At 36.7% G+C, this 17,557-nt stretch overlaps 1 protein-coding gene across 1 annotated transcript; it reads left to right on the plus strand.

Annotated features, from left to right (window-relative positions):
* Positions 1-1,477: 1,477 nt before the first annotated feature.
* Positions 1,478-15,969, plus strand: lactbl1b (lactamase, beta-like 1b). Its single transcript, XM_066673178.1, has 7 exons — positions 1,478-1,578; positions 3,212-3,362; positions 6,718-6,824; positions 8,241-8,398; positions 12,475-12,722; positions 13,342-13,447; positions 14,924-15,969. The coding sequence occupies exons 2-7, from the start codon at positions 3,257-3,259 to the stop codon at positions 15,900-15,902; spliced, it is 1,704 nt and encodes a 567-aa protein (XP_066529275.1). The 5' UTR covers positions 1,478-1,578; positions 3,212-3,256; the 3' UTR covers positions 15,903-15,969.
* Positions 15,970-17,557: the final 1,588 nt, after the last annotated feature.

Raw genomic sequence — 17,557 nt, forward strand, 5'->3', positions numbered from 1 at the left:
CCACAGGCTCAAGCACAGCCTGATAAGTTCTAGCTGAAAGAAGTGCACTCAGTAACACCAGCACACACTGATGGAGCCCATCTCTGGATCTTGAATTTGAAGATAGATCCTTTCGAGAGAATGACCGACTCATTTGTGTATCTGAACAATGCCTCCAAGGGATGCTCAAACCCTTAATGGAGTTCTTCTAATCCCTAGCAACCTTTACATTTTCACCCACACCTCATATGTTTTTGGCTAGATGTACTATCATGTGAGTCAGCTGTACTGTTTGTTTTTAAATGTCCTGGTAAAAAAGGCTAGTAAAGTCTGGATATTCATTTTCCAGGGGATATATCTTAGGAGATTACATTTAAGATAATTTTATACATTTAAGACAACATTTTAATGGAAAAGAAATTGTGTGAACAATAAATTTAGTGAATAATAAATAAGTTAAAAAATAAATAAATAAAAAAAATAAAAAGAGGCTGGACAGCTAGCAATCCAATGCTATCATGAGAAAGCAAACAGAAAATGTAACCCAGAAAACTGCCGCCAGAAACATGGTGGACACTCTGAAATTCAGGGAGAGAAAAAAAAAATTCAAACCTTAAATTCACTTCCAATTCACCAGAAACTAAATGGATTAATAGTAATAAGTGAAAGAAACGGGCAAATAAATAAATAAATAAATAAGCAAAGTAGATAAAATTATGGGTTATCCTTTTGTCCAGGTTAACTGACGAAATTATATAACACATGTCTTAAACCACAAAATCAATCATATCCAAAGTTACTTATCAAACAGAAGCAAATGGTTTTCCTTGATGCTAACTCAACACTATGATGTATGCTTCCCTTACTTAACTAAAAATACAAGCAAACAATCTAAACAAGCAAAATATAGACAGCAACCATGTCTCAACAAATCCATTATATATTGGGTGTGGGAAAATAATGCAACTTTGATTACTGGCCTTAAGAATACCAACTGCTTTCTTTGAAATAGTAAATCTCCTGAACACAATGTTGTGATTCAGAAGCCTTTTTATTATCTTCCCTCACTGGTCTCCTCTGGCATCTCTCCTTGTCAGCAGTCACTTCAGAGCGAGGGATCTCCTTGTGTTACGTGATAAAACCTGGCATGACTTGTCAGCCGTCCTCTTTGTCCACCAAGCCATAACAAAAAGGGCTCCTTCGCTCAGAATGCTCAGTTCTTCCCAAGCAGTAGGCACCGTAGTGGGCATAGCAGCAGCTCTGCTACCAGCAAAGCACCCTGAAGTGAATTGATTTGCAGGGATTAAGTGCGACCCCTGGTCTGCTGGGTTTTAGTAGAGTAAATCTCGGGATTATGATGTCAGGCGGTTTGCTGTGATGAGAGAGGAAATTGAATTGTTGGGGCAGCCTGGGATTGCGAAACAGCCAGTGCATAGAGATGGTGGCACTCTACAATGTTTGTGCCCAGTCAACCTAGGCTGGGATAAGCAAAACTGATGCCCAGCACTTTTTGGATAGTGGGATCCCAAAACATGGAGAGTCTGCATATTATCTGATTTATCCAAGAAATGCCAGAGGGAATATAGATGTATTCAAGTGGTGAGTATGTACTGTACATTCAAATTTTTTGTCAAGTCAATTAAAAATGTAATCATTTCATTTAACTTCATATTTTGAACAACATAAATTGTTTGCTGAAACCTTAAAATTGCTCAGATCATCTTCCAACATGTTCCACATTTTATAGAATTTATAAATGTAATGCTGCTATATTGCATGCTACAAAAGAACCACTTTTGCTTCAACTGAAGAACTTTCAACAGATGGGTTCTTGAATGAACTATGTAAATTATATATGAATGCATAAGAAACATGTTTAAATTTAACAAATCATAAAGCTAAAGATGTCCCTTAAAACAGTACCTTAAATCACAAGCTTTAAGAACCGTGAATGCATACATTTTGTTGTCACACTGTCAAGGATGTTGTGCATCCCCATTCCCACTCTATTTATCACTTCCCACAATCTTGCTCCCGTAGCTTTTCCAATTAGCACCAGTTGCTTGGCTCCACTGTGATAGTGTCTGGATAATTTTCACACTTCAAAATCACCCAGATAAAAAAATTCCGCTACAATAGGGTAGGCCAGTCTACATGGAGTTGTCATGGTGAATGGAAAGTGTGGCTAAAATGCAAGGCAATAGTTTTCCAACTAATACAGGTGTCAAAATATTTCCTTGGAAAACCAGAGAAAAATACAACTTTAGAGTATTTCATTTTTCAATAAAAAACAGGTGATATATTTTTTAAAAGTGCCATGCTCATATGAGAAGACAATATTATATATTATTCTGAAAATCATATATACCAAGGATTATCCAGTTTTTTTGTCTTTCCCTAAAATCTGTGTATAACACTAGAATCAACATAAATTTGTGCATCTTAAAATATTTCCAAGATTAGTACAATGTGTACATAATATAGTTCTCCTTCATACAGACTGTAAAAGTTATAGTTCACCAGCATACAAAGTTTTTGGGAAATGTAGTTTTAGTTTGCCCTTTGCAGATGTACACAACAGTTTCTCAAGCCTGTCCAGTATGTTATCAACCTTATCTTTACACTAACCCTAACCCTAAGCAGTTAGATTATGGCTTATATTCATCAGCATCAGCTTGTTCACTTTCGCATAATAGTTATGTAAAGCTGTATTGTAAGAACACCAATTTTATAAAATGCTTTATAAATAAAACTGAACAGAACTTAATTAAAATGCATCTTTCAGACCTAAAATGATGTTATGTCACCCATTTACAAAAAAAAAAAAAAACAGTCAAAGAGATATTTAATTCCACTGTTGCCAATTAAATACGCTGTTGGCCAAGCTGATATTTAAGGTCTAACATACAACCCCAAGGTTTAGCCAATGAAAGAGCTAACTTTGTAATTTCTACCTTTGTGTAACTTTAGACTGTACACCCAATTACATTTCCCAATTACATACTCCAGCATTGACCAAAGCCAAGCTAAGCTTGATTCCTGATCCTTTTGATACTCTTGAATGAGAATAACACATACATTTTAGATTACTACTTTATCCCTTCTTTTATGTTTTAAATAATCTGAAATGCATTTAATCTCACATGAAAAAACTTCAGTTCAATAAGTTGGAATGACATTGCTTTTGAATTTGCGTGTGTTAATTTATGTTATATATGTTGGCTTTTTTCAGCCTAGTCCAGCAGCTGCCATAGAGAGCCTAACCAAAAACAGTAGGATGAAGGTAAAGTGGACTCATCTAGGCCTGATATTCTTCCTGGTGCTGTCCATCATCATGACTGGCTGCTTCCTCTGGCAGTATCACCTTCCCAAGCTAATGCCAGGTATGACAAATTATCATAATATTAGCCTTTGAAACAGTGGTATCAGTGAAGGCTGAATTGTGAAGTTGTAGTGCAAAACAACAGTGCCTTAGCCTCTCTCCCTATGATGGTATAAGCTGTCACAGCAAAACCTTGCATCTCTAAAATGAGACTTTTACATGAAAATTAACAGTGTTTTTAAATTTGAATGGCAGTTAATGGTACTACATATTTTCCAAGTAATCTGGGAATAATTTTCCATTCGTCATGAAATTGGGAAGTTGGCATTTAAATGCATGCCAAAAAAAATGAAATAGTAGAGCATTGCTGACAGAATTTGATGGCATTCAGCCAAGATAGGTACTGATTTTGGATGATTAGTTCTAAAACACAGACACTCACTCATGATAGGTTATACAAAGATATGGACACATCTATTGAATAATGTGATGAAGACATTGATCACAAATTCCTTTAATATATAAATTCCTATTGAAATGTTACAGTACGTGGCTTGGAGTGTGAATGGCAGGTTGTCTGAGTTTACTGGTAAATCCTATTACGTTTTCAGAGTGGGTGGAGAGTGGATTAACACATTCAGAGGCACTCTAGTGTCTTAATTTAGAGGTGAGGAAGCAGAGGAGTTATATATATATATATATATATATATATATATATATATATATATATATGTGTGTGTGTGTGTACATTTAGGAGTCATCTGAGGTGGCTGACCTATTTTATAAAGCATCTGTTTTAGGCTCAGTGACATCACTTCCTTTTAATGGACTTAGGAGACTTGATGACCTGTACATTGACTTGCTTATTGCATTCCTCTATATCAACACTGCTTTAATTAAACTACATTTACATAAATAATATAATATATACACAGTGACCCATTTATTTTTGTTTTTGTAGTTCAGCTCAGCAGTCTAGGGTTGTAGTTCAGTCTAAATCAGTTTTATGTTTCTTTCACCTAAGATTTGTGGGGTAATGCTGTTCTCTCATTTGTTTGTTTTAAGGTGGAATGGTATGTTTAATGGAAATAAATGAACATGACTGAAGTTTAATTTATCTCTCGACAAAAACCACAAAAACTCATTTGTTAATCGAGTTGTTATTATTTTGTACCACTTTCGTTTTTATATCCCCATTACAAGATCATAATATAACACGAGTCAAAAATATTTCACAAAAATTTTAAAAGCAAAAGAACACAGACTTGGGAAAGAATACAAAATGCATGATCACCCTTGTTTTGGAGATGAAAGTGTGCGACAGGGAGCAGCAATTTATCAGCAAATAGGAGGGACCAACAAGGGGACTGAAGACTAATAATTTCACAAATGTAATGTGGGGCCAGAGTTGGTTTAAAATGATTGAAACTGTTTGGTCCAGATTTTAATTTTTAATGAGATGGTGAGTCACAAAACTTTTAATTTTGATGGGCTAATGTTGCTAGTAGGAAGGTGTCCCGGGACAATATCCAGAGATGATGTAAAATGTTCCTTAGGAACACTATGTCTGTTACTTGATGAAGTCGAATTAATTCAGGAAAAATGAGAAATGAGCATACATTTATTCCAGGCTGTGTAATCACAGTGGAAAGATAGATATAATAAATTGCCTTCATTTTATTAGTAAAGAACTTGCAAAAATGCTCAAAAAAAAGTTTTGAAGAGTCGAATCAATGTAAGAAATCACAGGTGGATTGAAAAAAATTGTTAAAGGTACTGAAAAGAACCTTTGGGCAATGGGAGATTTAATGATTACATCTGGGAAATATTTAGCTCTTGCCACTTTTCTGCAGCCCTGCTTAGTGATGCCTGGGAGTATGAGCTTTAACTTTCACCCTTCTAACTCCCAGATGAGCTATGAATCAAGAACATCTGTGCAAGTAGAGGTAAAGTTACTAACTCAAATGTTTAATGGAGGGAGGCATCGATGTTCCCAATAGAGATGCATATTGAGTATGAGTCTGAAAAAATGTAGCAGGGAGAAAAGTTTACATAATAAAATGAACTTTAAGTTTATTTCCCAAGTGTACTAATTTAATAGTTATTGGGATTAAATTGGCCCTCTTGTTAGTTTTTAGTTAATGAAGTATGAAGAGTGAGTCAATAGTTGCAGGAAACACTTTTATCTGAATACCCCAACAAGTAATTGGTGAGGGGCCTATGTTTTAGGCTATGACTGGAACATGGCTGCCATATTGAAAGCCGCCATATTGGATGAAAGGCAATTTTTTTCCAGTGGGAAGGTGCTAATGTAGCATAACAAAGAAATAAAAAGGTGTCCTACAACTATTGACTCACCCTTTCTTTAAATATACTTTATGTGTGAGAGTAGCCAAGTTTGAGTACGCAAGTAGTTTACACCTAATTTTAATATTGTACTGCAAGTATACTCAAAGTACAGTAGTGTATAGGTATGCTTTACTGGTTATACACTTTTTCATGGTGAAAATGTACATATATCACTTGAAGGCCATTTGTAATTTTGTAGTAAGGATGACAATCTAGCAACCAGAGTGAAAAAGCAGCCTTAAAATATAGCCTAACCCTAACCATAACCCTAAACTTAACCCTAACTCTAAACTTAACCTGAAGATAAAGTTTAAAAAGCAGTGTTTTGTATGTTTATTGGCAACAGAAAACTCTGCTGTCCTCATAGATCTTCTTTAGGTAAATAACAGAGACTTTGAGTATATGCAGTGAAACAGCACCAGCAGGGGATGGGGTGGGGGGGTGCAATACATTTTAGACATGAAATGAGAGAGAAAAGAGAAAATGAGAGTGAAAGCCTAGCATACCTGACCGAGACCCTTTGTCTTTTTACTCTCCAACTTCTGTACCAAAGATTAAAAACCCCATTGTCCTGCAATATCTCAGATGCACACATTTGCCTATGAACTCTGAGAATGACGGAAAATGAACAACCAACAACAAAATCAGTGTGCAGGTGTACAAAAGGTAGGTGACCACAGCTAGCCAGGAATAATAAAGGTACCATCTTGAAACCTTCATCTGCCATGCAAAATGGGTGGAATATGTAATCATCTGCATTACCAAATGTTTGTACAATTAGTCCTCAGAAGAATAGAGTACACGTGAGAGTAGCTCTTTTGCATTTTTCCATAAACATGAGAAAGAAACTTCATGTTTAGGCTCATACCTCTGTTTCATACATAACACATGGGCAGAATGTGGCCAGAAACTGGCAAAGAAGGCTTCACACACCTGGCCCTGGTGTTTTGCCTTGGCACTTGGGCATGTTTTGTACTTTGATACAAAAAATGGATGTATAATTCTTGTAGGAACCCATATTTTGGGGGTTAATTCTATTATTATTTGCTTTCTCCTTTCATATTCAGATGAAGGCTTGGGGAAGAACTCCAGATCCGAGAAGATGTGTCCTCGTTTCCCAGAGCCCATGCCACTGGAGCATCCCATTCCTTACCTGAAAGAAGCGCTGGAAAAAGTAAAACATTCCCTTCATTAAAAATGAGCCCAAAAATATTCACACTTAACACATTCTCAGACACACCTCAGGCCATGTCAATTTGCAGTGGACTGGAAGTTCAAGCTGGCTCCCTGACAATTCCAATGCCAGCAGGGCTGTACTGCAGATGCTTCCCTCAAAGAGTGCTTCAAGTTCTTCCCTTTGGCATCTATGTTTTCATGCTATTCCCCCTTTGACATCTATTTTCCATATCTTTCAATACTCTGAAGCAAAAGCTTAGTGCTTTTCATGTTCTAAACTATTGTATAATGACCATTGATATTCAGTAGGTACCTGATCCTCGCATGTGCCACCTAAAAACCCTGATAGTTATCCAAGCCACGGTGTAATTTGTATGCTTATGAAATATGGTATTTGAAGTGCAGGTGCTTTATTTTTCACGTTCTTAATATTCAGATGAAACTCCAACATGCCTTGAGCTAAGCAACCCTTTCCGGCAAAGATCAGACATTCAGAAATGTTATGTTTTATCATTATGGTGTTACCGCAGGCAGAGAACTGTCTTGTCTTGTGAAGTTCAAGTGCTATATGTCCAAATCTTTTAGTTTTTCCTCTGAAATCAAGGGTATTAATAGTGAGTTCTTCCTTTCCTTGCTGCAGCAACAGCCTCTACTCTTTGGGGGTGTATATATGCTGTGAATAATGTACAATTCATTATGTGAGTCTGAATTCACTAAATAGAATAGTAATAGTGAATAGTAACATAAATATAATGGAAAATGATAAAGATGACAATTGGATCATATTAAAAACCCAGGGGGACAGGTTAAGGTGTGGCAGTCAATCAATGACAAAACATTATAGATAAAATATGAAGGAGTAAATATTTAGTATATTAAAAACACAAGTGTAAAGGCTGTGAGATATTCATTATTTGTATTTTTTTCATAATGGGTTTTCTTTTAAAGTTTCATAGTATTTGACATATAACTCATATTAACAATATTTCTTGACAAATATCCCTAATAGCAGATGAATCTGGGCATAATCTGTGCCACTTTCTGCACGTATGTCTCAATTACGGCACTGTTAAATATGCCAAATGTCAAAAGCCAGGCTTGAGTTGGGTTACGGTTTGTTCCACAACTCCAGACATCTGGCCCATATAAGGTGGACCTGTGGCTGAGTTGAGGCAGCCAGACTCACCCTGAGTCAATGGCATAATTCAAGGCCAAATGTGGGGCATTAGAAAACTGCAGATGTGGGACAAACATTCACTGCAATCTGGGGTTAGTCTTTTGTTTTTTGGCTGCAGTCATGTGTACATTTTTTTCAGTAAATTTATCTACATCTCTAATTTGAGCAGAACATGTAAACCTTTTTTAAGACCCCTTTGTGAATTGTAAGTGCCAGTTTTCTCTGTCACCCTTTCAGGTGGATGCTCTACTTCGGCTAAGCATCAACCCACTCAGCCTCCCCGCACTGTCCGCCATTGTTATTTACAATGACACTGTGCTGTGGACAGGAAATTTTGGCAAAAGGAATGGGAGCGACCCGAATTCAGCAGCTCCCAACGAGTATACCATCTACAGGTGAGGTCCAGAAGGCAACTATTAGCATAATTGCTATAAGTGCTATTGTTGTGCAATTAAGGGCTGGATTAAAATTCCTATAGCTTGGAAGATTGAGCTGAGGCATAGTGGGCGCAAAGCTGAGAACTCTGATTGTTTGAAGTCTGAATTAGCATATATAGCATTGTTCAGCAGGCTACAGTCGTACATGTCATCTTAGATGCTACAAATTGAGAACAATTTGTGAGTGTCCAATTACATATCCCTGATACTGACCAACAGGTGGGCCATGCTTTACACCGACTTGATCATTTGCCATTCTAAAGCTATGTCACTTTTTCACACACCCGCTACATTTTGGAGGCCAATTACATGCTCCACACAGGTTGCCTTTTCAGAGGTTAAAATTGCTCCATTTATATTTAAAAAATAAATAAATATATAAATAAACTGTACAGAAATATGTAATGATGACAGCTGGCAAAAACAGCAGACCTATTGAGTTGCAGCTAAAATCAAGAAATAAAGGAACTAGTCTGTGATTATGATGTTCTGTACACTCCAATCAGTGAAAAACATGACATAAAAAGCTAGCTACAATTAAACCAACAGGGTTTTAATGATAGGTGCTGATATATTTATTTAAATTCCAGGTTGTGTGCAATTACTTCTATTATCCAATGTACACTGGGTTTAAAATAATTACACATAAATAAATGAGGATAATTTTACCTATTTTACACAGGCTTCAACACACATTTCTAAAAAAATATATTATAAAATAATACTATATGACATATGCAAATGTCAGCCTATTTGTTTGTTTTCATGGCTTGAAAGAGTTGTTAATAGTGAAATGTTTTATGTTCTAATAATGAAGACTGAGCAAAGCTCTTTTACTATGTGGCCCAATCAGTCACATATAAAATCCTTTGAATCTTTGAATTGGAACAGCAACTGAGCTAAATATAATTGTTCTTGTGTTGTTTTAAAACTGATTATTGATGCTAACCATGCTACCTGCTACCCATCACATTTTTCCTTCTTTGACGTCAATAGTGTGGTGTGAGTGGGTAATGAATCATTTACTTACAGCGTTATTCTCCACCTCAATGACTGTTAAATATTCTCCTTGCTTCAGAGCATTAGGGAAGCTTCCAGTAACATGAGCGCTTGTCCGGAGCCAGAGATGATTAGTTGAGGTCAATAGGGTATGCTATTTAATGAGCCAGTGTTGAATACTGATAAAACTGCTGTTGGATCTGTCAAATCAAAATAACTGCTTCATTCTTCTTGATTTCTGGAGGTTAAGCCATACTGAGCTTTGTTAATGCCTTCCGAGCTTTGCTGCTCTCAGTGCAATGCTGCAGAGGTTCTGAAAACTAATGCTTTGCATCATTTGCTAATGTCTTTTATAGCATCATTAATCCACTTTGTAAACTGAAGCATCTTTGCAGATATTTCCTCATAAATTCAGTATTTTTAAAGTAACTTGAGTACTTTATGTAGCTGTAATTGTATAGAAGTTTTCTTATGATTTTTATAAACTAAGATGGTTTTTCTAACTAGACCTAGACTTCTGAAATAGAGAGCATTAATAGTTTGTTTGTCTCCATGCACTGCAACAACTCTTCTGGGAAGGCTTTAGATTAGATGTAGAAACAATTCTATCGAAGATAATGCAATTCTGCCACAAGAATGTCACTTCGGATTACACAAGATGTTTTAAATGGAGAACCACTGCTCCAAAGATAGCAGTTCAATTGCTGCACAGCATAATATTGGTACTTTATAACCCTTGGGCCAACACTGGGCACTGGGCAAGGTGCTTATTAGGAATGGATTTTTTCATTGGTTCTATATCTATCTTTGTATGGTGTAGCAACTTTGTGAAGCTTTGCTAATGCCCTTCACAACTTCAGCAAATCTCTTTGTATATTGTTGTAGCCTTGCAAATGTTTTCTAACACGCTATGACTTCATTTTGTAGACTGTTGGGCTTTGATCAGCTCCTGGAAGGAAGAGTGTTTAGACTGTTGTCCATAATAAGCAGCAGGTTCGTTTAAAACTCAAACGAGCGACAGGTGGACAATGATAATGATGGTGGCAAGAGACTGAGGCTCTTATCTCTGAGCGTCACTCATTTGCTGTCTTTGTCAGCACATTTCTTTCATCAGCAATATATCTCCCTCTGGGTGAGTCTGACAAAACTGATGAGTCTGATGTCCTGTTGCTTAAAGCTAAATACCTTCAAATGGAGTGCTCTACAATAGATTTTCCTGAGATAGATTAAACTGCTTAAAAATCATGATTAGTAAAGGACCTGCTCACATTCTCTGTGATGTGGTGTCATGTGGAGCGCCATTGTTAAGGTATGACAGCTAAATTGTGTGGAGCAGAGGAACCCAAATTATAAATCAGTTGGATTTCAATGGTTTTTAATGACTCTACCTTTTCAAAAGTAAAACATGTCAGATAAAGTTTCAGTTACATCAGTCATGCAATCTCTATCAATGGCACATTGATTTATATTACTGCGGAAGGTCCTGGTTGAACCAATGTAAAAATCAATGCTAAGTATTATGGTTGATATTATCATAGAATATATGCTTTAAAAATGCTCAGTTAATGTAAAATTGTGTCAAAATTTAATAAAATATTCCTCTTATTCAGCCCATACCGTCCATATATAGAAAGTAAGCTACAAAACCAGCCTGTTTAGGATGTATTATAATTGTGATATCACTACCTTGAATACATGACGTCTAACAATTATTTATAAGATAATTAATCTAGTTAGCTCTGAATACTGTACTTTTATAGTTTTTCTCAGTCGCTTTGGAGCATTTCTCAGATCAGAATAAAAATTTTCAAAATTACTTGTTCAAACTCCAAATCATGTATTTACATGTGCACCTCATAAAAGATATTTTGAATTAATTTTATACAAATATCACATGCTTTGGTTAATCATACAGATGAGTTTGTACAGCTGCCTGCTCTTTCTTACATTATCAATTGCTTTTATTGATCAGAATGTATTACACTGGTTCTCTGTTGAACAGTTCAACCACCAAAGCATCCAGGCACTAGTCCATTGCCTATGATGGTACACTTAGAAATGTTGATCCTCTTGTTAGGATCTCTGAAGAATATGTTATATTTTATAATTTCTTTTGGAAATTTTTGGTAAATATGTACTGAACTGATGATTAGCTCTCAGGTGGATCAACAAATGATGATGCAGTTCTCTAAAATAGCTAAGAGGTGCATTTCATGAAACTTCAATTGTCAAGTATATATACATGTAGAGCAACACAGTGTTACAATTTTTGACCATTGAAGAACAAGCAAATTACTAGGGTCAACAGCCTGAAATAAGTAATTAGCCAGCCACATACTCAGAATACTCTGCTGGCTGCTGTGGATGCTGCATGTGAGAATATCACAGCTGGTGCCTGTAGAGGCTAGAAAAGACATTAAAAAATATTATTTCCACACTGCATTACAAGGGATATGTGATGTCGATGTGAATCTGTGGCCCAACAGACAGGAGCATCAGGAGGTCTAGAAGGACTCCAGTGTAATTTCCAATGCAGCCCTAAATCAGTGACACAAGATCTGGACATTCTGGAGACACTGAGATGTCCATTAATAAATACATCATTCTGGGACATTAACTAAGGATTTTAAGCAAGTTACTGGCATTTGACTGTAATCCTCTATGAGGTGCTATTTGTATGAAATGCTTTGAGAAATGCACATAATTTTGTGCAAATATAAATTATGCTTTGAGAAATACACCACATCAACTGAGAAAAACTGTAAATGTGTGCTATATAATAATAAGTAAGCACCAGAAATGCTAGTAGTGGGGATCCAAACACTATCAAGTCAGCACCAAATATTATTGAGCAAAGTCAATTGAGCTCTGGATGCTATTGGTTACTATCAAAGGGCCAATAGATGCTAGTAAGTGTGCGACAGATACATCTAAATAATAAAAAAAAAAACATCTCATTAACTGAATTGCCTAGATGAATATTTCTGGCTCTATGTCTGTACAGATTTTGATTGTTTGCTTTGTGGTTTATGTAGGATTGCAAGCCTGTCCAAGATCTTCCCCACTCTAATGCTCTATCGTCTGTGGGAGGATGGTAAAGTGGCCTCATTAGATGATCCCCTGGAGAAGTATGTTGACAATTTCACCATCAAAAACCCTCTGGGTAAGAGCAAAGACTCTGAGCTGAAGTATGTGACGGACGGCCTTATCTTTCTGGACAGCGGTGAGGTTCCGATCCGTTCCTCGTCTGTCACTCTCAGGAGAATGGCCAGTCAGCTCTCGGGTAAACTGTATAATTCAAATCTTTTTGACACTTTCTAGAGTTCTCTTTTACTATGAGCCCTCTCCATCTGTGTCTAAAGCTCTACATTTATGACACATTCTCTCACATTCCCCAGCCTTGAAAAAGCTGTGAATTTATGTCATAGGCAGAAGCTAGGTGTTTCTGCATCCAATAATTTACCAGAAATAGCAGCTTAGACACGTATGAGAGACATTTGTGAACTGGAATCTTACAAGTACATGTCATTTAAACTGAGGATAGCAAATATGTGGTTATTTTGTCATTGAACCACTCACTGTAGTATAGTGGGTCTTGACTGCTACATAAGAATGAAGGCCAAATTTTCTTACTGGTTTCATATTCTTAATCATTTGTCAGACACCCTCCTTTTTATGTTACAATTTATCAGAGCATTTCATGAAAACTGCTGACAAACCATTGCAATCGAATCAAGTACAATTAAAGAACTCTTTGTTTAAATGATCCATTTCAAGTTAGTCACTGTGTTTTACCTTTGTCACACTGTGCCACCTTTGTGAAATCTTTTCATAGTTATTAATCAATTCAGTGTATGAGAATTCATATTTTTCTGTTTCTCACTATTTTATGGCTCCTGCAGGTTTACCTAGAAGACTTCGGGCCACTAACCTGCTGTGGAAAGGCAAGACTCAAGCTGCAATTAATCTTCTACAGGATGATGTGCTGGTGGCAGATCCAGGAACCAAGTATGATTTTAACTATAGAATTATTTTGTATTTATATTCATATTTATTTAAACTCATTTTTGTTTGCATTATAATTCATTACTGCATGCCTATGGGATACAGTAGGCCTGGTAAATATATAAACATTAATTTATTGGTCTAATAATTATAGCAAAAAACAAGTGCCTTAATTATGAAATCATACTGATGATTAAATTATGACAATATTTTCTGGGTGTTTTTAGTTATAATGCTTATGAGCATATATACACATGATCCACTTCAAGATTTACAAGATACACTATAATGCCAAAAGTCTGGGTTTGGCTGTTGCCAGAAATATGGTACTTATCTGACTGCATTGTGGCAAGTGTAACATTTAGTGAAGGGGGGATTATGGTGTGGGGTTGTTTTTCAGGAATTGGGTTCGGCCCCTTAGTTCCAGTGAAATTAACCCTTAATTCTTCAGCATACCAAGAGATTTTGCACAATTTCATGCTCCCAACTCTTCGGGGATGGCCCCTTCCTGTTCCAACATGACTGTGCACCAGTGCACAAAGCAAGGTCCATGTATGACATGTAGGTACATGTATGAGCAAGTTTGTTGTAGAAGATCTTGACTGGCCTGCACAGAGTCCTGACCTCAACCCAGTAGAATACTTTAAGGATGAATTAGAGTGGAGACTTCGAGCCAGGCCTCATCCAAAAACAGTGTCTGACCTCACAAATCAGCTTCTGAAAGAATGGTAAAAAAATTCCCATAATCAGACCTAAACCTTGTAGAAAGCCTTTCCAGAAGAGTTGAAGTTATTATAACTGTATAGGTTGGGCCAACATCATATTAAACCCTATGGATTTAAGAATGGGATCTCACTCAATTTAATTTTTGTGCGAAGGCAAACAAGTGAATACTTTTAGCAATATAGTGTATCTGCTTTAATGGTATTAAAGTATTTAATAAAAACATATATGAAAAATAGGCATGGTGGCACAGCAGTCACACAGCTCCAGGGACCTGGGGGTTGTGGGTTTAACCCGCTCTGGGTGATTGTCTGTGTTTGGTGTTTTCCACCTCGACCCTGAACTGGATAAGCAGTTACAGATAATGAATGAATGAATGAATTTTTTGTTTGCAGTTTTTTAAAGACACAGCCAACACATGCTTTAGTGAAACCATATGTGTCTGAGTTAATAAATCAACCTTGCTAGAGACTGCAACAAAGTAAATTTCATTTTAATATTGGATTCAACTATAGATGTCTATGGTAAATCATTAAGTATTGTGATTTCATAATTTCACATCTCACAGAAACCATCAGGTTAAACCCTAATTGAAATGTAGAGAACTTTCCTCAGGTGGTATGTGCATTCATGGAAGCCTCCAAAATAGACTGTGCTATATAATTTGTTTATAATAAAATTAATTTATGATGAAATTTGTTTGTGTTCCAAAAACACAATCTAATATTTCCTCTCTAATCTAATTTCTATTCCAAGATGTCACTACAGCAACTTGGCTTTCTCTTTGTTGGCTCATGTCCTGGCCGAGCGAGTGGCACGAGTAAACTATCAACGCTGGATCTCTGACAACATCCTTGATCGTCTGGGGATGGAGGACACGGGGTTTGACATCACCCCCAGTGTTCACAGTCAGATGGCCATTGGCGTTTACATCAGTGGGCAACCTGCACCACTTTATGACCTCGGTTGGTACCGTCCCTCTGGTCAGATGTACTCCACGGCAGCAGACCTGGCCAAATTGGCTATGATGCTTCTGGGCGCTTATCACCGGAAGCTCCTGGAACCGGACACACTGAAGATAATGCTGACCCCACTGTTCCGATGCGATAAGGACTACTTTGCAAACCGCACTGGAACACCATGGGAGGTCAATGAGCAGCTTGGCTATGAGGTGGTCCGCAAAGACGGCGATCTAGATGGCTACTCGGCCACTTTCTCACTGGTTCCTCGCCTCAAGCTTGGTTTGATTATTTTGATGGCTGGAACAAGGCCTCAGAACCAGGACATAGTGACCAAGACTTACTCCTACATCATCCCTGCCATGGAGAAAGCCTTCAGAGATGCTAAGAGGCTCCTTGTTCCTCCACCAAATCCTACACCATATATAGGTTTCTACACTTATGGCAACATCACCTTCTACGAGATCAAAGCAGGGCCAGAGGGAGTCTTGATCATGCAACAATTTGGCCCTCAGATTGAAGACCTGATTCCGGAGCGATACAGGACTATAAAACTTAACTTTTTGGTAGATCGAGTTTTCAGGGTTGTGTTTGAGAAGGAATACCCCTGCGTCTTACATGTAGGCGCCGCCTCTGTCTCATTAGAAGCCCAGGATGGACAACTGTTCAATTTCTATGTCTTTGACAAACAAGGCATTTCACCTGGCTTTGATGCTCCAGGTCTCAACACATACAATGTGGTGCGAATAGCTCGAAGACCCACATTTTCTAATTGAGCTCTAACATTCTTAGAAAAATGGACACTATGCAAGAGGGACCTTCAAAGAACTGATAAATTGCAAATATAATGGGATGTTGACAAGTGAATGCACTTTTTGTGGAGGCTTTAAATCTAACATTTCTCATTACAAGGATATTTAATGAATAACCTTCAGACTATTTCTGTATGGAATGCCCATTTTAAGCAGTTGTTACTTATATTTAAGAAATATAAGTAAATTAAGTTTTATGAAAAAAAAAAAAGTATAATACCAAAATGTAATTACACATTAATTTAAATTCTGCTTTGACATTAAATATAGACCGGTGATTTTGCCATTAATTAAATGCACTGACTTTCTTTTTATAATAAAATCATTTTAATTTTATGATCATTTATTATGATCAATGTAAAATTACAAAATGTTATCCATCTGTTGTTCTGCATACTTTGTTTGCACTTGGTATTAACCTGTCATTTCAGTAATGGAAACCCACAAGTCCCACAAAGAACAGGTACAATTTGGATATTGGATCATCCCCAGCACTGCTGACGTGGTGGTGGTTTAGTGTGTGTTGTGCTGGTACAAGTGGGTCAGACACAGCAGTGCTGCTAGATTGCTAGATTTTTAATGTCACTGCTGAAATGAGAATAGTCCACCAACCAAAAATATCCAGACAACAGCATCTGTTGAGCAGCATCCTGTATCCAACTGATTCAACTTAATGGTTAAACATCTTAATAAATATATGCTTGAGCTGAGAGGCTGAATGTCGACTGATTGAGAGGACAAGATCTGCAAGATCTGAGGTTTAAGTGTAGACTTTTAATGTGTTTACAACCTAAATAATACCATTAATAAACAGATTGTAAACTATATATAAACCTTTATAACTGTAGTCTTATTCTAAATTGGTACTAGATATTTTAATAAATAATTAGAAATATTAAATATATCACTATTTAATATTGGATATATCACTTATATTTAACATGTTTCATTTGTCAAGATATACAGTTTTGTGGTGGTAAAGTGCAGTGCAGTGCAGTTAAATGTGCAAAAGACTGTTGGAAGTTTACACCCCCACCCCCTTTGCTGCACCTTCCTCTCTTCTGGGAAGACTGTGCTGTGAGTGTATGATGGCGATCAGCTGTATGGACTTTAGTTCAGCTAATGTTGCTTGCTTCTTCCAGACAACAAACCATGAACTCCTCACATTCTCCACCTCTCCGAACAACACAGATCCACGGCTCCTCTTTCCATTTCTGAGGATCTTTATATCCCTTACTTTACCATTGTATTTGTCACATTTCTTCATGTTTGCAATTGTAATTATAATAATTTGTACAGATCTGATTTTATACATGTTTAAAGAAGCGCTGTCTGCTTGACATTTTATGAGCTCTTCTGATTTTACTGTGGTTGCCGTAGATGTATTTTAATGGTCTCTGTTTTAATGCTCAATTTAATCTCTTGCACTTAGACCTAAATGTGCAAATGATTTGCCAAAAACAAATCTTTAAAACCTCCAAATCCTGCATTAGATCAGTGAATACACTAATCTGTTCACTGTTGGGTAAAGTAGAAAATATTATAGCAAAATCTCATATTAATACAGCTGAGCTAAAATTCAAAGCAGGTTGAGAATTTATGATTTGGGTTAGTTAAAA

Source organism: Hoplias malabaricus, chromosome 5 (assembly GCF_029633855.1).
Source record: "Hoplias malabaricus isolate fHopMal1 chromosome 5, fHopMal1.hap1, whole genome shotgun sequence".
Classification (NCBI taxonomy): Eukaryota; Metazoa; Chordata; class Actinopteri; order Characiformes; family Erythrinidae; genus Hoplias; species Hoplias malabaricus.